General features: G+C 44.7%; 1 protein-coding gene across 1 annotated transcript in view; it reads left to right on the top strand.

Moving 5' to 3' along the window:
* The window catches only part of LOC121552947 (uronyl 2-sulfotransferase), a 135,963-nt gene that overhangs the window by 101,484 nt on the left and 12,280 nt on the right, over positions 1-22,199 (top strand). Inside the window, exons 2-3 of the mRNA XM_041866060.1 lie at positions 10,552-10,595; positions 21,510-21,665. Of these exons, the coding sequence (XP_041721994.1) occupies positions 10,552-10,595; positions 21,510-21,665 (200 nt within the window). The remainder of the gene's footprint in view (positions 1-10,551; positions 10,596-21,509; positions 21,666-22,199) is intronic.

Below are 22,199 nucleotides of genomic sequence, written 5' to 3' on the forward strand. Positions count from 1 at the left end.
GGGATTAAGGTCTGGAGACTGGCTAGGCCACTCCAGGACCTTAATGTGCTTCTTCTTGAGCCACTCCTTTGTTGCCTTGGCCGTGTGTTTTGGGTCATTGTCATGCTGGAATACCCATTCATGACCCATTTTCAATGCCCTGGCTGAGGGAAGGAGGTTCTCACCCAAGATTTGACGGTACATGGCCCCGTCCATCGTCCCTTTGATGCGGTGAAGTTGTCCTGTCCCCTTAGCAGAAAAACACCCCCAAAGCATAATGTTTCCACCTCCATGTTTGAGGGTGGGGATGGTGTTCTTGGGGTCATAGGCAGCATTCCTCCTCCTCCAAACACGGCGAGTTGAGTTGATGCCAAAGTGCTCGATTTTGGTCTCATCTGACCACAACACTTTCACCCAGTTCTCCTCTGAATCATTCAGATGTTCATTGGCAAACTTCAGGCGGACCTGTATATGTGCTTTCTCGAGCAGGGGGACCTTGCGGGCGCTGCAAGATTTCAGTCCTTCACGGCGTAGTGTGTTACCAATTGTTTTCATGGTGACTATGGTCCCAGCTGCCTTGAGATCATTAACAAGATCCTCCTGTGTAGTTCTGGGCTGATTCCTCACCGTTCTCATGATCATTGCAACTCCACAAGGTGAGATCTTGCATGGAGCCCCAGGCCGAGGGAGATTGACAGTTATTTTGTGTTTCTTCCATTTGCGAATAATCGCACCAACTGTTGTCACCTTCTCACCAAGCTGTTTGGCGATGGTCTTGTAGCCCATTCCAGCCTTGTGTAGGTCTACAATCTTGTCCCTGACATCCTTGGAGAGCTCTTTGGTCTTGGCCATGGTGGAGAGTTTGGAATCTGATTGATTGATTGCTTCTGTGGTAAGGTGTCTTTTATACAGGTAACAAACTGAGATTAGGAGCACTCCCTTTAAGAGTGTGCTCCTAATCTCAGCTCGTTACCTGTATAAAAGACACCTGGGAGCCAGAAATCTTTCTGATTGAGAGGGGGTCAAATACTTATTTCCCTCATTAAAATGCAAATCAATTTATAACATTTTTGACATGCGTTTTTCTGGATTCTTTTGTTGTTATTCTGTCTCTCATTCAAATAAACCTACCATTAAAATTATAGACTGATCATTTGTTTGTCAGTGGGCAAACGTACAAAATCAGCAAGGGAATCAAATACATATTTCCCTCACTGTAGTTTTTTTTGAAAATGTACAATTTCTTCAAGCATTTGTGAAATAGGATGACAAATTGAAAGGAAATAACTAAAACCAGCAGACACACGGCCCTCCAGGAATTGAGTTTGACATCCCTGATCAAATACAACATGTACTAATGTAAAGACAAAGAGAACAGAGAGCATGTACAAAAATCACTTTATTTTACAGGATGATATAATGGTGCATGGAGCAAACATGGCATGTGAAATTGAGTGAAGGTGTCTCTTTTTTATCTTTCTCAGTGGAACAATTATTGTAGCATGATTCTGGATAGCTGGCATTCTGTAAACAGTGAAAGGACATGTAGATGTCTATTGGACAGTTTTCAGACTGGATCTGACATTTTGAAATATCTTTATTATTAAAAACATTATTTGCATAATATAACACCCCCACAACCTCCATCCTCATATTCAGCTTAACACTCGGGTCCACAGCCAGTCTGGGGAGCATACATACAGATTTTATAACATGACATAAGCAGGTAACTAGAACAGCAGGTACAGGCTCATACTGTCCCCAAACCCTCAGCCAGTCTGAGGATCATAAGTACACAAATTACAACAAACTGTTATTACCCAAACCCACAGCCAGTCTAGAAAACATGCATACACACACTTCCGCAATCTTTGAATGCTTCAGTTTAAGACGTCTGGCTCGAGAGACTAACACATTACACACAGATACTCATACACACTCAAATATACTGATTTAACACACACCCACATGAATGAATGCTAATTAACTCACTTCCACACACACATCCACACACACACACACACACACACACACACACACACACACACACACACACACTACACACCAACCAATGTTTTCACTTGTTTTATCTTTTTGGGATATAGAGCAACCAAACATCCTTGCAATACAAAACAGCAAGACAACATATACTAGCCACACATGTTCACTGAGGGTTATAAAATGTAAGCATAGGTGTGTGTGTGTTTAACTGGGTGTGTTTTATACTGCTAGAGTTGACTGCAGTGATTCAGTGATCTAACATGCACTAGAAGCCTATATACAGTACATATGGGATCCTCACTGCTGCTTTACATTGGGGCCATGTGGTAACAGGTGTGTGTGAGAGAGAGAGAGAAATTACAGGTACAGCCTTCTGTCGACCATCGCTGGCACACACACACACAGACATAGATCTCGGTTGCAGCGTTGCAGGAATCTTGGAAACAGTGCAGTATGCTTCTAGAATGTGCCATGGCTGCAGGGTTCTGGAATGTTCTTCCATGCGGCACTCCAGACAGTGACTGCAGATTGGATCCTAAAGTAAAGGTTGTTAACCTCAGTTCCGTGTCTGTTCTCTACCTAGCCGGTGTCCCAGCAGCCATTCCAGTCCTGTATGGTTTCGTCTCCCACCTTGGTCTATTTCAGGATGCCTTCCTTCCTAAGCCATACTTAGCTAAGTCCCCAATTTCATGAAGCAAATCAAATGGATTATGCCGTTAAGTACATGTTTATGAAATTCTCAAACTCACTGAAGCATTCCTGACTGGGGCCAGGAACCCCAAAGAGGAAATTCCAGCACCTAGAGGGATTGTTTGGGACTGCCTCATGGAATGATTGTCCTCTCTCCTGAATACACTCTCCTTAACATACACTACATGGCTTTAAGACTTGTCTTTTACACAACTTTTGATACATGGTTTTTGTCAGGTTCTGCTTAAGCCAGCTTAAGTCGATGTTGAGCGTTGCTGAATGCATTAACAAACTGGCACCCGGGAAACAGCTATGTTTCTGTGTTGTTCTATTCAGGTTGTCCAAACTTATGAGTTTTAGTCACTTCATATATCTGTTAGTGGCCTGGAGTTAAATGTTGAGAATTGAGAAAGAGAGAGCGAGTGAGTGACAGAAGCCCCAATCCAAGCTCTTTTGGTGTGTGTGTGTGTCTCAGTGTGTTGTTTAAATGAATGCAGTGTTCATGAGATGCGATCAAAGGCTTTTGGAGAAATCAAATACACTATATATACTAATGTATGTGAACACCCCTTGAAATTAGTGATTTGGCTATTTCAGCCACACCGTTGCTGACAGGTGTATAAAATAGAGCACACAGCCATGCAATTTCCATAGACAAACATTGGCAGTAGAATGGCCTGTGCTGAAGAGCTCAGTGACTTTCAACGTGGTACCGTCATTTGATCAAATCAAATCAAATTGTATTTGTCACATGCGCCGAATACAACAGGTGTAGACCTTACAGTGAAATGCTTACTTACAAGCCCTTAACCAATAATGCAATTTTAAAAAATTAAATAAAAGTAACTAATAATTAAAGAGCAACTGTAAAATAACAATACAGGGGGTACCGGTACCGAGTCAATGTGCGGGGGCACCGGTTAGTCGAGGTAATTGAGGTAATAGGTACATGTAGGTTGAGTTATTAAAGTGACTATGCATAGATAATAAACAGAGAGTAGCAGCAGCGTAAAAGAGGGGGGGTGGGGGCAATACAAATAGTCTGGGTAGCCATTTGATTAGATATTCAGGAGTCTTATGGCTTCGGGGTAGAAGCTGTTTAGAAGCCTCTTGGACCTAGACTTGGTGCTCCGGTACCGCTTGCCGTGCGGTAGCAGAGAGACCAGTCTATGACTAGGTTGGCTGGAGTCTTTGACAATTTTTAGGGCCTTCCTCTGACACCGCCTGGTATAGAGGTCCTGGATTGCAGGAAGCTTGGCCCCAGTGATGTACTGGGCCGTACGCACTACCCTCTGTAGTGCCTTGCGGTCGGAGCCCGAGCAGTTGCCATACCAGGCAGTGATGCAACCAGTCAGGATGCTCTCGATGGTGCAGCTGTAGAACCTTTTGAGGATCTGAGGACCCATCCCAAATCTTTTCAGTCTCCTTAAGGGGAATAGGTTTTGTCTTCACGACTGTCTTGGTGTGCTTGGACCATGTTAATTTGTTGGTGATGTGGACACCAAGCAACTTGAAGCTCTCAACCTGCTCCACTACAGCCCTGTCGATGAGAATGGGGGCGTGCTCTGTCCTCTTCTTTTTCCTGTAGTCCACCTTTCCAAAAAGTCAGTTTGTCAAATTTCTGCCCTGCTAGAGCTGCCCCGGTCAACTGTAAGTGCTGTTACTGTGAAGTGGAAACGTCTAGGTGCAACAACGGCTCAGCCGTGAAGTGGTAGGCCTCACAAGATCACAGAACGGGACCGGCGAGTGCTGAAGCGCGTAGCACTTAAAAATTGTCTGCCCTCGGTTGCAACACTCACTACCAAGTTCCAAACTGCCTCTGGAAGCAACGTCAGTAAAATAACTGTTAGTCGGGAGCTTTATGAAATGGGTTTCCATGGCCGAGCAGCCGCACACAAGCCTAAGATCACCATTCACAATGCCAAGCGTCGTCTGGAGTGGTGTAAAGCTCGCCACCATTGGACTCTGGAGCTCTCACGCTTCACCATCTGGCAGTCCGACGGACTAATCAGGGTTTGGCGGATGCCAGGAGAACGCTACCTGCCCCAATGCATAGTACCAATTGTAAAGTTTGGTGGAGGAGAAATAATGTTCTGGGGCTGTTTTTCATGGTTCGGGATAGGCCCCTTAGTTCCAGTGAAGGGAAATCTTAATGCTACAGCATACAATGACATTCTAGACGATTCTATGCTTCCAACTTTGTGGCAACAGTTTTGGGGAAGGCCCTTTCCTGTTTCAGCATGACAATGCCCCCGTGCACAAAGCGAGGTACATACAGAAATGGTTTGTCGAGATCAGTGTGGAAGAACTGGACAGGCCTGCACAGAGCCCTGACCTCAACCCCATCGAACACCTTTGGGATGAAATGGAATGCCGACGGCGAGCCAGGCCTAATCGCCCAACATCCTTTTGGCCATGCAATATCTCTCTGACTCCCCCTCTCTCTTTTTTTCTTTCTCTCCCCCCATCACTCTCTATTTCCCTCTATTTATATATTAGTGAGTTTCTTCCTAACCATGCTAACCCTCCACAGACCAGACTGGAACCCATTACCCCAGAGTCTCTCTCTCAGCAAACACACCACTGCTGCACGTTGAATTCTGCTCCTGTGTCGCTTTTGGTTCCAATTATTTTGCGATTCCGTGGCACATTTCTGGGCTGAACAAGGCTGGCCCAAAGTCTGAGAAACTAACCTTTGACCCCAGCCAGAGACCAGCTCGTGTAGAGGCTGTGTTAATTTGTTCTAACGAGGCACAGGGGCATGGGGCTGGGTTGTTGCTGGCTGGGGAAGGATCGGCTGGGCACTGGGCCTTGTCGATTCATGCTGGATCACCTTGACGTCTGCGTCTTGATATGGATGGATGTTTAACTTTAGTTGACAGTGATGCACATTGTTTGGATAGCTTTCAAGACCCTGCATTGGCAAAGCTATAGAAAAGCTATTGGGAATTTTGGAAAGTTTGTTGCTAAGACTGGGATTTGGTGATGGAATTTTCCATAGTTTGTGTAGATGTTTCGTGTCAGGGTCTTTGTTTTCTTTTACAAAATGGAATGCTCTATTACAATCTATTTACTGTATTTATACAACCACATTCATTCATCTAGCTTGATCTTTTCTGATGGGTAAACATATAGGCTACAAATGGGTAGCTAATGAGAAAAATAACAGTTTGGTTTGATGGCACCTCCTAACATTGGGCACCCTTCATCTGTATCTCAGCCAGTAGCACTACCATGTGTCCCGTGACAAACTAATCCTATTAACCCCTTCGCCACACAAACACACACACACACACACACACACACACACACACACACACACACACACACACACACACACACACACACACACACACACACACACACAAACACACAAATACAGAAGGAGAATGACACGTACACTTACCTCTGTAACCGCTGGCTGTGAGTCAGAGTTGAAGGTGTTATCTGAGGGTCAAGGAACATCAACCTCTCATGCTGTGTGAACCCTAGCTCTTCTCCCCTATCTCTCCCTTCTTCCTCCATCTCCCATTCTCCTCCATCTCTCCCATCTCTACCTTCCTCCCTCATTTCTCCCTTCCTTCCCCATCTCTCCCTTCTTCCCCATCTCCCCCTTCCTACCCAATATCTCCCTTCCACCCCCATCGCATCTCTCACCCTTTTTTAATCACTGTTGTCCATGTACCATATGTATGGCCTCTGTAAGTTGGCCCCAATTATTGAGTGTCATATGAGAAAGAGGGCTGTTCATCAAAGATGATCAAGGCTCAAGTGTGAGAGGATGTATACCATAGAAGTTTGTACTCCAAACAATCATAGAATTTATAGCCATAGCATGAAACCAAATAATCCAACCATAGTTTAAGTCTGTGTGGGCTGTGTTCAGTTGTGAATGCAGCCAAAATGGCTCTGATTTAAGTGACAATGAACAGGGGACTAAAGAAGAACACAGAACTCCATGAAGGCTCAGTAGATTCCACCGCTCCTGTCGTTGTGGGTGGTGTGGGTGGATGGCAGCTGTCTGTTTTTACGAGCATGTGCCCTGGAAGAAATGAGTTCCAATCCCCGATGCAAAGAGCAAATGAGAAACACACAAAGGGGGTTGGCCCTGAAGATGAACGACAGGGAGGATCTGTCTCTCGTTTCCCCACCCTGGGACGACCTCAGATGCCTCTGCACGACCTGCCAACCCAAGCCTCCCTCAGCATTCCTCAGCAAGAATGTGTGTGTGTGTGTGTGTGTGTGTGTGCAGCAGACACACCTGAGGGTGTGTGTGCAGTGCAGCTGTCTCCATATTAATATACTGTAGCAGCTGCTAAACTAATGTACTACAGAAGTGCTCTAGGAAGTCACGCTGACACTATATAACTTAGAGGGCTGCAACGATCTTGCTGGGATGTGTGTGTGTGTGTGCGTGTGCGTGGTGTGTGTGTGTGTGATTCTGACACCAGGCCACTCTTCAGATAACTAATTGCCCAGAGTCCAAACACCACTATCAGAAAGTGTAAACAGTGCTTACAAGTCATGCAATGTACAGTGGGGAGAACAAGTATTTGATACACTGCTGATTTTTCAGGTTTTCCTACTTACAAAGCATGTAGAGGTCTGTAATTTATATCATAGGTACACTTCAACTGTGAGAGACGGAATCTAAAAGAAAAATCCAGAAAATCACATTGTATGATTTTTAAGTAATTAATTTGCATTTTATTGCATGACATAAGTATTTGATACATCAGAAAAGCAGAACTTAATATTTGGTACAGAAACCTTTGTTTGCAATTACAGAGATCATACGTTTCCTGTAGGTCTTGACCAGGTTTGCACACACTGCAGCAGGGATTTTGGCCCACTCCTCCATACAGACCTTCTCCAGATCCTTCAGGTTTCGGGGGCTGTCGCTGGGCAATACGGACTTTCAGCTCCCTCCAAAGATGTTCTATTGGGTTCAGGTCTGGAGACTGGCTAGGCCACTCCAGGACCTTGAGATGCTTCTTACGGAGCCACTCCTTAGTTGCCCTGGCTGTGTGTTTCGGGTCGTTGTCATGCTGGAAGACCCAGCCACGACCCATTTTCAATGCGCTTACTGAGGGAAGGAGGTTGTTGGCCAAGATCTCGCGATACATGGCCCCATCCATCTTCCCCTCAATACGGTGCAGTCGTCCTGTCCCCTTTGCAGAAAAGCATCCCCAAAGAATGATGTTTCCACCTCCATGCTTCACGGTTGGGATGGTGTTCTTGGGGTTGTACTCATCCTTCTTCTTCCTCCAAGCACGGCGAGTGGAGTTTAGACCAAAAAGCTATATTTTTGTCTCATCAGACCACATGACCTTCTCCCATTCCTCCTCTGGATCATCCAGATGGTCATTGGCAAATTTCAGACGGGCCTGGACATGCGCTGGCTTGAGCAGGGGGACCTTGCGTGCGCTGCAGGATTTTAATCCATGACGGCGTAGTGTGTTACTAATAGTTTTCTTTGAGACTGTGGTCCCAGCTCTCTTCAGGTCATTGACCAGGTCCTGCTGTGTAGTTCTGGGCTGATTCCTCACCTTCCTCATGATCATTGATGCCCCACGAGGTGAGATCTTGCATGGAGCCCCAGACCGAGGGTGATTGACCGTCATCTTGAACTTCTTCCATTTTCTAATAATTGCGCCAACAGTTGTTGCCTTCTCACCAAGCTGCTTGCCTATTGTCCTGTAGCCCATCCCAGCCTTGTGCAGGTCTACAATTTTATCCCTGATGTCCTTACACAGCTCTCTGGTCTTGGCCATTGTGGAGAGGTTGGAGTCTGTTTGATTGGGTGTGTGGACAGGTGTCTTTTATACAGGTAACGAGTTCAAACAGGTGCAGTTAATACAGGTAATGAGTGGAGAACAGGAGGGCTTCTTAAAGAAAAACTAACAGGTCTGTGACAGCCGGAATTCTTACTGGTTGGTAGGTGATCAAATACTTATGTCATGCAAGAAAATGCAAATTAATTACTTAAAAATCATACAATGTGATTTTCTGGATTTTTGTTTTAGATTCTGTCTCTCACAGTTGAAGTGTACCTATGATAAAAAATTACAGACCTCTACATGCTTTGTAAGTAGGAAAACCTGCAAAATTGGCAGTGTATCAAATACTTGTTCTCCCCACTGTACTTCCTATACAAGCATAGAACTAATGTACCAATGAGCCCAAGCCAAGAGAGAAGGCTTTGGTCAACACAGCTCAGACCAATGAATAATGAGTCTGTTCCTGAATGCATTAGAAGCGGTCTCAACTGTTGCACTCACTCTCCTAGGTGTCATCCATTCTCTTTATATTTAAGAACAACACCCCCCCCCCCCCATCACTCTATCTATCTATCTATTAATCTAATCTATCTATCTAGTACCAGTCAAAAGTATGGACACACCTACTCATTCAAGGGTTTTTCTATATTCTTTACTATTTTCGACAAATTTGAGATTTTTGGTTCCAAGCGTTGGGTCTTTGTGAGACGCAGAGTAGGTGAACGGATGATCTCCGCATGTGTGGTACCCACTGTGAAGCATGGAGGAGGAGGTGTGATGGTGTGGGGGTGCTTTGCTGGTGACACTGTCTGTGATTTATTTAGAATTCAAGGCACACTTAACCAGCATGGCTACCACAGCATTCTGCAGCGATATGCCATCCCATCTGGTTTGCGCTTAGTGGGACTATCATTTGTTTTTCAACAGGACAATGACCCAACACACCTCCAGGCTGTGTAAGGGTTATTTGACCAAGAAGGAGAGTGATGGAGTGCTGCATCAGATGACCTGACCTCCACAATCCCCCGACCTCAACCCAATTGAGATGGTTTGGGATGAGTTGGACCGCAGAGTGTAGGAAAAGCAGCCAACAAGTGCTCAGCATATAAAAAAACATTTTTTTTAGTCATTTAGCAGACGCTCTTATCCAGAGCGACTTACAGGAGCAATTAGGGTTAAGTGCCTTGCTCAAGGGCACATCGACAGATTTTTCACCTAGTCGGCTCGGGGATTAGAACCAGCGACCTTTCGGTTACTGGCACAACGCTCTTAACCCCTAAGCTACCTGCCTGTTGGAAAAGCATTCCAGGTGAAGCGTGTTGAGAGAATGTGTGCAAAGCTGTCATCAAGGCAAAGGGTGGCTACTTTGAAGAATCTCAAATTTGAAATATAATTTGATTTGTTTAACACTTTTTTTGGTTATTACATGATTCCATATGTGTTATTTCATAGTTTTGATGTCTTCACTATTATTCTACAATGTAGAAAATTGTTAAAATATAGAAAAACCCTTGAATGAACATGTGTTCTAAAAGCTTTGACCTGTAGTGTAGATATATCTCACTCCTTGCCTCTGAATGTTCTAGATGTGATGGGAAGTATAGTGTCTCTGGACGTGCTCCGCATGCAGAGCGGAGAAGAGGAGGCCGCTGTCTGAAGCCTGGGCCTGGAGTTGGAGAGCGGGCTGAAAGGAGAGCATAGATCCTCAGTGTGAGGCACCCTTGAAAGGCACCCTTTGTCCTGAGATGAAACGGCTTAACACTGACAGATACTATATAAATGGGCCTTTGCTCACTCATGATGACATTCCCACACTTTATGTGGATGTGAAGGCCGCTCTGTTTTTCTTAGAGGGATCGTGACCGGCCGGGTTTTTTCTCTAGGTGGCTATTGACGATTGTTGTGGCTGGATATAGGTTTTTATTACACCTGTTGTCTGTCTGACATTTATTAAACACTTTGGTCACCCTTGACTTGAGATCACTAGCCTGTGGAATCTGTGCTGCCAGTGGATTTGCCATAATACAATTGAACACTGTTGGACTGTAGTCCCTCTGAATATTATCACATTCTACATATCTATACCTCTGTTTCTTCACAGGAGAATCCACGTATCTCGATGACCACGGACCCCCAGCTCCCAGGGTAAGACCATTAATAAAGCAGTCCCTCTTTCTTTTTCATCACTCCATCACTCCATCATTCTCTACGTCACACTTCATCTGATCCTTCGCTCTCCACCCTCTTTCTCTTTCCCTCTCCTTGTTTTTGTCTTTCTTTCACACTCCCCTTTTCTTTCCTCCATCTCTCTCTGATGTGCTGCCACTGTGTGTGTGCCAGTCCAGTCCAGGCAGGATAAGGGTGACGTCTATGTCTGGAGGAGCTGTGTGTGAACTCACTCTAAATACCAAATACTGACAAACAGACAGACACACACACATACATACACACACACTGGGGCCTTGTGTCTGGCCAGCTGCATCGGTCTGCCTTCTATTTCTTCTCACCCTCTTTCTATCCTTTCTTTTTCAACCCTTATCCACACTTTCTTTCATCCACTAGTACCACCCTTCTACCTACCACCTTTCTATATGATTCTCTCGCCTCTTCTCTCTTTGATCCACCTCTCTTTCAGTCTCTTTTTCCTGTCTCACATTCCCCCGTCTCTCTCTCTGTGCGGTGACAGATTTATCAATCCAACTCACAAATTGGAGAATTAGAGTGTGTTTTTTTTTTGGGTGGGACACACATTTCTGTGTTTGTAAAGGTGTCTAGGCTAGCTAGATTTGGCTACGTGTTCAGAGTTTATCTGGCGTGTGTGTGTGTGTGTGTGTGTGTGTGTGTGTGCTTGTGTGTGAAGAGAGGTCTGGCTACGTGTCTGTTTGGAGCTGACCTAAAGTTCTGGCTGTTTTGATTAAGCCTGGTAACATTTGGCCCATGTTTATATGTTATTATGTTGACTTGGAGAGGTCTGTTGTAGTGTTGGCCACTTACCCAGGCTAACTTTGAGGTAAAGTACAAGCCATGGTATTTTCTTTGAGAGCAGGGGCTGGCCTGAACTGAACTGTCTGGACTGTGGTGATCAGTAGCGATGAGTTGGGCCAGGAGTTTTTCCTGACCACTTGACCAAGATAAACTCTGAGCTACATGGTCACATGGACAGGAATAACTGTGGATGAGAGAACTGGTGCCTGGCTCATATCAACCTTGCTTTTGTACTGCTAGGGTTTAACGGAGAGGTTGTTGGCCATCTGGAAAGGCTGACTGGTCAGAGTTGGGGATAAGCCAAAGGCAGCCAGGAACAGCTTGTATGTTTCCTAAGTCATAATGATGAATCCAAACTATTTATTTACCGTAGAACACAAACACAGTACCACTGCAATCTGTTAACTCACGGACCAGAGGGATTATAATGGAGAGAAAGGACTGATAGACTACTGTAAAGCACTGTGCTCTTGTGTGGGCTATACTGGCTGGTACTGTATTACTAATTCTACTTGTGGTTTACCCCCTCTTTTTCTTCCCTCCTTTCAGCTCAAAGTTTAGCCGCAGCTAGCTACCATTAGCAACCACATCAGAGGGTTTATACTGGGGTGGCTAAGCCCCTAGTGTTCCCTACACTCTGTGATGCTGACATTGCTGTAGCCATGTCTGTCATTATGTCATCCTATCAGACAGTGATGGTAATGCTATGTCAGCGGCTAACGCTACATGAGATGTCTTATCCTCTAATTTTCCCCTTAAACTGAAGTTGTTTGGCTATTTCTGAAAGAGTCTTAGTTAAGTATAGCTTAACTGGTTCTTAATGCAGGGAATTTCTATTTTGAAGGTATTTGAAAAGTGTAAAAAGGGCTAAACTTAAATAAAAGCTAAAGCCCTCAAAATATAAGGTATAGTTACATGTAAGGAAACACGCAACATATGCAAGTCTCTCGTGTTTTGTGACACATTTCCATGAAATTGGCTGTTTGGATTCTTGGCATGCACACGTATGAACTTAGCCCTGTTTCTTTGGGCCTGTCCAAGACGAAAAACACAAAATAACAAGTAGCGACTGTTTTCCTGTTTCTTAACATATTTTATTCCCCATTGGCCAGTATTGCACTAGTTTGCTTGTGCTCCTTTTTTATTGTCTCAAATGTTCTCTGATGTGAGATGATGTCCCATTAACCATGTAGCTCAGTGAATCCGCTCCACTCTGGGTGGGAGGGGAGAGAAGAGAGATAGACAGGTAATCAGGCATACAGACGTTATCAACAGGAAGTGCAGAGTACATCCAGCATGTCCTGCCTGAGACGTCGACACGCGGAGCAGCTAGGGATGAGGATCTCTGTGCCAGCAGTGATGTAAATGCAGCACAGCCACTAACTCAAAACAGAAGTACTGTACACTATTCCCATGACAGTATGAAAATGTATGCACTCACTAACTGTAAGTCTGCTAAATGACTAAAATGTAAATGTAAAATAGTGGTAAGTAGACCTGATGTACTTTTTTTCTACAACCAACGTAGGCCTACCTTGCGAAGTTCGCTAACATTATCCCCTTTTCAACATTGTTTTTAAGAGTGTTTAAATCACGATTGCTACTGACAGACATGATAGGCGACATTGATTGATGGACCACGTCAAATTGGCTAGCTAGCTAATAAAGTCAATATGTGACCAATCGGCTCGATTCGGCCTTGTGAAGCAAAATTTGAAATTGTGTTTTTTTACATTGGATAAAAGTAGAGACTCAGAGCTAGAAAATTGTATATCATACACTACAGTTGAGGAACAATGGGAAAGTAATTCTGCTTTGAAAGTTGATGAACTTGTAACCTCACTTTTGAGAAAATGGCCCTTAAATGTTTTGGTTAACCTACTGGAGAGATCTTCTTTGTCTACACCCATTCAGCATCGTTCACACCCTCTTAAGCTTTAGCTCCACCTATCTCTTTAAGGATTCACATGTGAGGCTATGTACTAAACAACCAAAGATTAAGACTAAAGGCTGGTTTATACTACGGGTGTGTTCGTCAATTTAATCTGGAGTGCCAGAGTGTGCTCTGGGCGTTCGTAAACACAGAGCGTTGTCAAATTGTCAGTTCAGACCGCACACTGGACACTCTGGGCGAGGAGTACGGTTGATCTGAGTGTTCTGACCTAACAACAGCAGTCAACAAAAATAAAATAAAATGGTATTTGTCACGTGCGCCGAATGAAACAGTAGACCTTACAGTGAAATGCTTACTTACAAGCCCTTAACCAACAATGTAGTTTTATGAAAAATGTATGCACTCACTAAAACTGTAAGTCGCTCTGGATAAGAGCGTCTGCTAAAATGACTAAAATGTAAAATGCAAGAAAGAATACCAAAAAAAAAGAATATGTATGTATATGTGTATATTTTATTTTTATATATATATATATATATATACACTGCTCAAAAAAATTAAGGGAACACTAAAATAACACATCCTAGATCTGAATGAATGAAATAATCTTATTAAATACTTTTTTTCTTTACATAGTTGAATGTGCTGACAACAAAATCACACAAAAATTATCAATGGAAATCAAATTTATCAACCCATGGAGGTCTGGATTTGGAGTCACCCTCAAAATTAAAGTGGAAAACCACACTACAGGCTGATCCAACTTTGATGTAATGTCCTTAAAACAAGTCAAAATGAGGTTCAGTAGTGTGTGTGGCCTCCACGTGCCTGTATGACCTCCCTACAATGCCTGGGCATGCTCCTGATGAGGTGGCGGATGGTCTCCTGAGGGATCTCCTCCCAGACCTGGACTAAAGCATCTGTCAGCTCCTGGACAGTCTGTGGTGCAACGTGGCGTTGGTGGATGGAGCGAGACATGATGTCCCAGATGTGCTCAATTGGATTCAGGTCTGGGGAACGGGCTGGCCAGTCTATAGCATCAATGCCTTCCTCTTGCAGGAACTGCTGACACACTCCAGCCACATGAGGTCTAGCATTGTCTTGCATTAGGAGGAACCCAGGGCCAACCACACCAGCATATGGTCTCACAAGGGGTCTGAGGATCTCATCTCGGTACCTAATGGCAGCCAGGCTACCTCTGGCGAGCACATGGAGGCTGTGCGGCCCCCCAAAGAAATGCCACCCCACACCATGACTGACCCACCGCCAAACTGGTCATGCTGGAGGATGTTGCAGGCAGCAGAACGTTCTCCACGGCGTCTCCAGACTCTGTCACGTCTGTCACATGTGCTCAGTGTGAACCTGCTTTCATCTGTGAAGAGCACAGGGCGCCAGTGGCGAATTTGCCAATCTTGGTGTTCTCTGGCAAATGCCAAATGTCCTGCACGTTGTTGGGCTGTAAGCACAACCCCCACCTGTGGACGTCGGGCCCTCATACCACCCTCATGGAGTCTGTTTCTGACCGTTTGAGCAGACACATGCACATTTGTGGCCTGCTGGAGGTCATTTTGCAGGACTCTGGCAGTGCTCCTCCTGCTCCTCCTTGCACAAAGGCAGAGGTAGCAGTCCTGCTGCTGGGTTGTTGCCTCCTACGGCCTCCTCCACGTCTCCTGATGTACTGGCCTGTCTCCTGGTAGCGCCACCATGCTCTGGACACTACGCTGACAGACACAGCAAACTTCTTGCCACAGCTCGCATTGATGTGCCATCCTGGATGAGCTGCACTACCTGAGCCACTTGTGTGGGTTGTAGACTCCGTCTCATGCTACCACTAGAGTGAAAGCACCGCCAGCATTCAAAAGTGACCAAAACATCAGCCAGGAAGCATAGGAACTGAGAAGTGGTCTGTGGTCACCACCTGCAAAACCAGTCCTTTATGGGGGGTGTCTTGCTAATTGCCTATAATTTCCACCTGTTTTCTATTCCATTTGCACAACAGCATGTGAAATGTATTGTCAATCAGTGTTGCTTCCTAAGTGGACAGTTTTATTTCACAGAAGTGTGATTGACTTGGAGTTACATTGTGTTGTTTAAGTGTTCCCTTTATTTTTTTGAGCAGTGTATATATACACAGTGAGGGGAAAAAAGTATTTGATCCCCTGCTGATTTTGTACGTTTGCCCACTGACAAAGAAATGATCAGTCTATAATTTTTATGGTAGTTTTATTTGAACAGTGAGAGACAGAATAACAACAAAAAAATCCAGAAAAACGCATGTCAAAAATGTTAGAAATTGATTTGCATTTTAATGAGGGAAACAAGTATTTGACCCCCTCTCAATCAGAAAGATTTCTGGCTCCCAGGTGTCTTTTATACAGGTAATGAGCTGAGATTAGGAGCACACTCTTAAAGGGAGTGCTCCTAATCTCAGTTTGTTACCTGTATAAAAGATACATGTCCACAGAAGCAATCAATCAATCAGATTCCAAACTCTCCACCATGGCCAAGACCAAAGAGCTCTCCAAGGATGTCAGGGACAAGATTGTAGACCTACACAAGGCTGGAATGGGCTACAAGACCATCGCCAAGCAGCTTGGTGAGAAGGTGACAACAGTTGGTGCGATTATTCGCAAATGGAAGAAACACAAAATAACTGTCAATCTCCCTCGGCCTGGGGTTCCATGCAAGATCTCACCTCGTGGAGTTGCAATGATCATGAGAATGGTGAGGAATCAGCCCAGAACTACACGGGAGGATCTTGTCAATGATCTCAAGGCAGCTGGGACCATAGTCACCAAGAAAACAATTGGTAACACATTACGCCGTGAAGGACTGAAATCCTGCAGCGCCCGCAAGGTCCCCCTGCTCAAGAAAGCACATATACATGCACGTCTGAAGTTTGCCAATGAACATCTGAATGATTCAGAGGAGAACTGGGTGAAAGTGTTGTGGTCAGATGAGACAAAAATGGAGCTCTTTGGCATCAACTCAACTCGCCGTGTTTAGAGGAGGAGGAATGCTGCCTATGACCCCAAGAACACCATCCCCACCCTCAAACATGGAGGTGGAAACATTATGCTTTGGGTGGTGTTTTTCTGCTAAGGGGACAGGACAACTTCACCGCATCAAAGGGACGATGGACGGGGCCATGTACCATCAAATCTTGGGTGAGAACCTCCTTCCCTCAGCCAGGGCATTGAAAATGGGTCGTGGATGGGTATTCCAGCATGACAATGACCCAAAACACACGGCCAAGGCAACAAAGGAGTGGCTCAAGAAGAGGCACATTAAGGTCCTGGAGTGGCCTAGCCAGTCTCCAGACCTTAATCCCATAGAAAATCTGTGGAGGGAGCTGAAGGTTCGAGTTGCCAAACGTCAGCCTCGAAACCTTAATGACTTGGAGAAGATCTGCAAAGAGGAGTGGGACAAAATCCCTCCTGAGATGTGTGCAAACCTGGTGGCCAACTACAAAAAACGTCTGACCTCTGTGATTGCCAACAAGAGTTTTGCCACCAAGTACTAAGTCATGTTTTTCAGAGGGGTCAAATACTTATTTCCCTCATTAAAAAGCAAATCAATTTATAACATTTTTGACATGCGTTTTTCTGGATTTCAAATAAACCTACCATTTAAATTATATACTGATCATTTCTTTGTCAGTGGGCAAATGTACAACATCAGCAGGGGATCGAATACTTTTTTCCCTCACTGTATACAGTTGAAGTCGGAAGTTTACATACACCTTAGCCAAATACATTTACACTCAGTTTTTCACAATTCCTGACATTTAAACCTAGTAAAAATTCCCTGTTTTAGGTCAGCTAGGATCACCACTTTATTTTAAGAATGTGAAATGTCAGAATAATAATAGAGAGAATGATTTATTTAAGCTTTTATTTATTTCATCATTCCCAGTGGGTCAGAAGTTTACATACACTCAATTAGTATTTGGTAGCATTGCCTTTAAATTGTTTAACATTTCGGGTAGCCTTCCACAAGCTTCCCACAATATGTTGGGTGAATTTTGGCCCATTCCTCCTGACAGAGCTGGTGTAACTGAGTCAGGTTTGTAGGCCTCCTTGCTCGCACACACCTTTTCAGTTCTGCCCAAACATTTTCTATAGGATTGAGGTCAGGGCTTTGTGATGGCCACTCCAATACCTTGACTTTGTTGTGCTTAAGCCATTTTGCCACAACTTTGGAAGTATGCTTGGGGTCATTGTCCATTTGGAAGACGCATTTGCGACCAAGCTTTACCTTCCTGATTGATGTCTTGAGATGTTCCCACATAATTTTCCTTCCTCATGATGCCATCTATTTTGTGAAGTGCATCATTCCCTCCTGCAGCAAAGCATCCCAAAGCATGATGCTGCCACCCCCATGCTTCACGGTTGTGATGGTGTTCTTCGGCTTGCAAGCAACCCCCCTTTTCCTCCAAACATAACGATGGTCATTATGGCCAAAAAGTTATATTTTTGTTTCATCAGACCAGAGGACATTTCTCAAAAAAGTATGATCTTTGTCCCCATGTGCAGTTGCAAAACATAGTCTGGCTTTTTTATGGCGGTTTTGGAGCAGTGGCTTCTTCCTTGCTGAGCAGCCTTTCAGGTTATGTCGATATAGGACTTGTTTTACTGTGGATATAGATACTTTTGTACCTGTTTCCTCCAGCATCTTCACAAGGTCCTTTGCGGTTGTTCTGGGATTGATTCGCACTTTTCTCACCAAAGTACGTACATCTCTAGGAGACCGAATGCGTCTCCTTCCTGAGCGGTATGACGGATGCACGGTCGCATGGTGTTTATACTTGCGTACTATTGTTTGTACAGATGAACGTGGTACCTTCAGGTGTTTGAATACTGCTACCAAGGATGAACCAGACTTGTAGAGGTCTACAATTTTCTTTCTGAGGTCATGGCTGATTTCTTTTGATTTTCCCATGATGTCAAGCAAAGAGGCACTGAGTTTGAAGGTAGGCCTTGAAATACATAATAATAATAATAATAATAATAATAATATGCCATTTAGCAGACGCTTTTATCCAAAGCGACTTACAGTCATGCGTGCATACATTTTTGTGAATGGATACATCCACAGGTACACCTCCAAATGACTCAAATGATGTCAATTAGCCTATCAGAAGCTTTTAAAGCCATGACATCATTTTCTGGAATTTTCCAAGCTGTTTAAAGGCACAGTCAACTTAGTGTATGTAAAATTATGACCCACTGGAATTGTGATACAGTGAATTATAAGTGAAATAATATATATATATATAAACACACATACACCCATACATATACATATATATATACAGTGGGGAGAATTTGATACACTGCCGATTTTGCAGGTTTTCCTACTTACAAAGCATGTAGAGGTCTGTAATTTTTATCATAGGTACACTTCAACTGTGAGAGACGGAATCTAAAACAAAAATCCAGAAAATCACATTGTATGATTTTTAAGTAATTCATTTGCATTTTATTGCATGACATAAGTATTTGATACATCAGAAAAGCAGAACTTAATATTTGGTACAGAAACCTTTGTTTGCAATTACAGAGCTCATACATTTCCTGTAGGTCTTGACCAGGTTTGCACACACTGCAGCAGGGATTTTGGCCCACTCCTCCATTCAGACCTTCTCCAGATCCTTCAGGTTTCGGGGCTGTCGCTGGGCAATAAGGACTTTCAGCTCCCTCCAAAGATTTTCTATTGGGTTCAGGTCTGGAGACTGGCTAGGCCACTCCAGGACCTTGAGATGCTTCTTACGGAGCCACTCCTTAGTTGCCCTGGCTTTGTGTTTCGGGTCGTTGTCATGCTGGAAGACCCAGCCACGACCCATCTTCAATGCTCTTACTGAGGGAAGGAGGTTGTTGGCCAAGATCTCGCGATACATGGCCCCATCCATCCTCCCCTCAATACGGTGCAGTCGTCCTGTCCCCTTTGCAGAAAAGCATCCCCAAAGAATGATGTTTCCACCTCCATGCTTCACGGTTGGGATGGTGTTCTTGGGGTTGTACTCATCCTTCTTCTTCCTCCAAACACGGCGAGTGGAGTTTAGACCAAAAAGCTATATTTTTGTCTCATCAGACCACATGACCTTCTCCCATTCCTCCTCTGGATCATCCAGATGGTAATTGGCAAACTTCAGACGGGCCTGGACATGTGCTGTCTTGAGCAGTGGGACCTTGCGTGCGCTGCAGGATTTTAATCCATGACGGCGTAGTGTGTTACTAATGGTTTTCTTTGAGAGTGTGGTCCCAGCTCTCTTCAGGTCCTGCTGTGTAGTTCAGGTCCTGCTGTGTAGTTCTGGGCTGATCCCTCACCTTCCTCATGATCATTGATGCCCCACGAGGTGAGATCTTGCATGGAGCCCCAGACCGAGGGTGATTGACCGTCATCTTGAACTTCTTGAACTTCTTCCATTTTCTAATAATTGCGCCAACAGTTGTTGCCTTCTCACCAAGCTGCTTGCCTATTGTCCTGTAGCCCATCCCAGCCTTGTGCAGGTCTACAATTTTATCCCTGATGTCCTTACACAGCTCTCTGGTCTTGGCCATTGTGGAGAGGTTGGAGTCTGTTTGATTGAGTGTGTGGACAGGTGTCTTTTATACAGGTAACGAGTTCAAACAGGTGCTCATAGCTTTGCACACTCTTGGCATTCTCTCAACTAGCTTCTCCTGGAATGCTTTTCCAACAGTCTTGAAGGAGTTCCCACATATGCTGAGCACTTGTTTGCTGCTTTTCCTTCACTCTGCGGTCCAACGCATCCCAAACCATCTCAATTGGGTTGAGGTCGGGGGATTATGGAGGCCAGGTCATCTGATGCAGCACTCCATCACTCTCCTTCTTGGTAAAATAGCCATTACACAGCCTGGAGGTGTGTTGGGTCATTGTCCTGTTGAAAAATAAATGATAGTCCCACTAATTCCAAACCAGATGGGATGGCATATCACTGCAGAATGCTGTGGTAGCCATACTGGTTAAGTGTGCCTTGAATTTTAAATAAATTACAGTCTGTGTCAACACCAAAGCACCCCCACACCATTACACCTCCTCCTCCTTGCTTTACGGTGGGAAATACATATGCAGAGATCATCCGTTCACCCACACCGTGTCTCACAAAGACACAGCAGTTGGAACCAACTAATCTCAAATTTGGACTCCAGACCAAAGGACAAATTCCCACCGGTCTAATGTCCATTACTCGTGTTTCTTGACCCAAGCAAGTCTCTTCTTCTTATTGGTGTCCTTTAGTAGTGGTTTCCTTGCAGCAATTCGACCATGAAGGCCTGATTCACGCAGTCTCCTCTGAACAGATGATGTTGAGATGTGTCTGTTACTTGAACTCTGTGAAGCATTTATTTGGGCTGCAATTTCTGAGCTGCTGCTCGGCCATGGAAAACCATTTCATGAAGCTCCCGGCGAACAGTTATTGTGCTGAGGTTGCTTCCAGAGGCAGTTTGGAACTCGGTAGTGGGTGTTGCAACCGAGGACAGACGATTTTTACGCACTATGCGCTTCAGCACTCGGTGGTCCAGTTCTGTGAGCTTGTGTGGCCTACCACTTTGTGGCTGTGCCGTTGTTGCTCCTAGACATTTCCACTTCACAATAACAGCCCTTACAGATGACCAGGGCAGCTCTAGCAGGGCAGAAATGTGATGAACTGACTTGTTGGAAAGGTTGCCTCCTATGACGGTGCCACGTTGAAAGTCACAGCTCTTCAGTTAGGCCATTCTACTGCCAATGTTTGTCTATGGAGATTGCATGGATGTATGCTCGATTTTATACACCTGTCAGCAATGGGTGTGGCTGAAATAACCGAATCCACTCATTTGAAGGGGTGTCCACATACCTTTGTATATATAGTGTATCTGCAGGATTGCGGGGCATCGGGGGTCTAGTGAGAACAGCCCCTGGGAAGTCAGAGAGGAAGAACAGAGTGACAGTTGAGAGAAATTAGGGGTCCAACCCCTTTGGCAGTGTATTTTCATTTTCTTCACTTACCTGGTGTCATGTTTAAGCTGTACCTAACATTATTCTTAGCCTTATCTTTACCTTATTTTACCTTCCTAAGGCAATAATCAGTGGGTTTGATGAACTAATTGTTCTTTGATTAGATAGTTGTTGCGTGTCCTCACTCAGCAGTGTGTGTTCTCTTGTGTTCCCCTTTGCAGGTGCTGCCGTTCCCCAGTCAGGTGGTGTATAACCGTGTGGGGAAGTGTGGCAGCAGGACAGTGGTCATCCTACTGAGGTTACTGGCAGAGAGACATCAGTTCAACCTTATCTCCTCAGACATCCACAACAAGACACGCCTCACCAAACATGAACAGGTAAGACAGGGGTGGGGAGAGAGATATGGAGGGAGATGGGTGGTAGTGGAGGGGGTGTACGTTAGTGATGCGCGGGTCAGCTCTTTGTTCACCCGCAACCACCCGCAATTCCTAATAACCGATCCGCAACCGCCCAACTATATGTGATAAAGTGAATATCTGAGGCCCGCACCCAACCCTAACCTGCAAATATAGAATATGCGCTTTACAGTTCCCTTTATTTCTCTTGAACATTTATTGAACAATGATAGAGGAGTGGGGAGGGTTGCCTTGTTGTATGATGACTGGAAGGAGCCACAATACCTTTGTGCCTTTATTGAGTGATGTTCTAATGCTTCCACTTTAAGCTGTAGTACAGCAGGCTATTGTATTGTCCATCAGTTTTTCTAATAACAGGCTAAAGGGATGGGATGTCTTTTCATGATTTCCGAGAGCATCTTAAGGACATCAACACAGCATTTATGGAGGAAGTGCTGCATGTGTTTAAAGCCGCTTCCCTCAGAGACATGTTGAAATGCCAGGCTGTGCCACTGG

Source organism: Coregonus clupeaformis, chromosome 36 (assembly GCF_020615455.1).
Source record: "Coregonus clupeaformis isolate EN_2021a chromosome 36, ASM2061545v1, whole genome shotgun sequence".
Classification (NCBI taxonomy): Eukaryota; Metazoa; Chordata; class Actinopteri; order Salmoniformes; family Salmonidae; genus Coregonus; species Coregonus clupeaformis.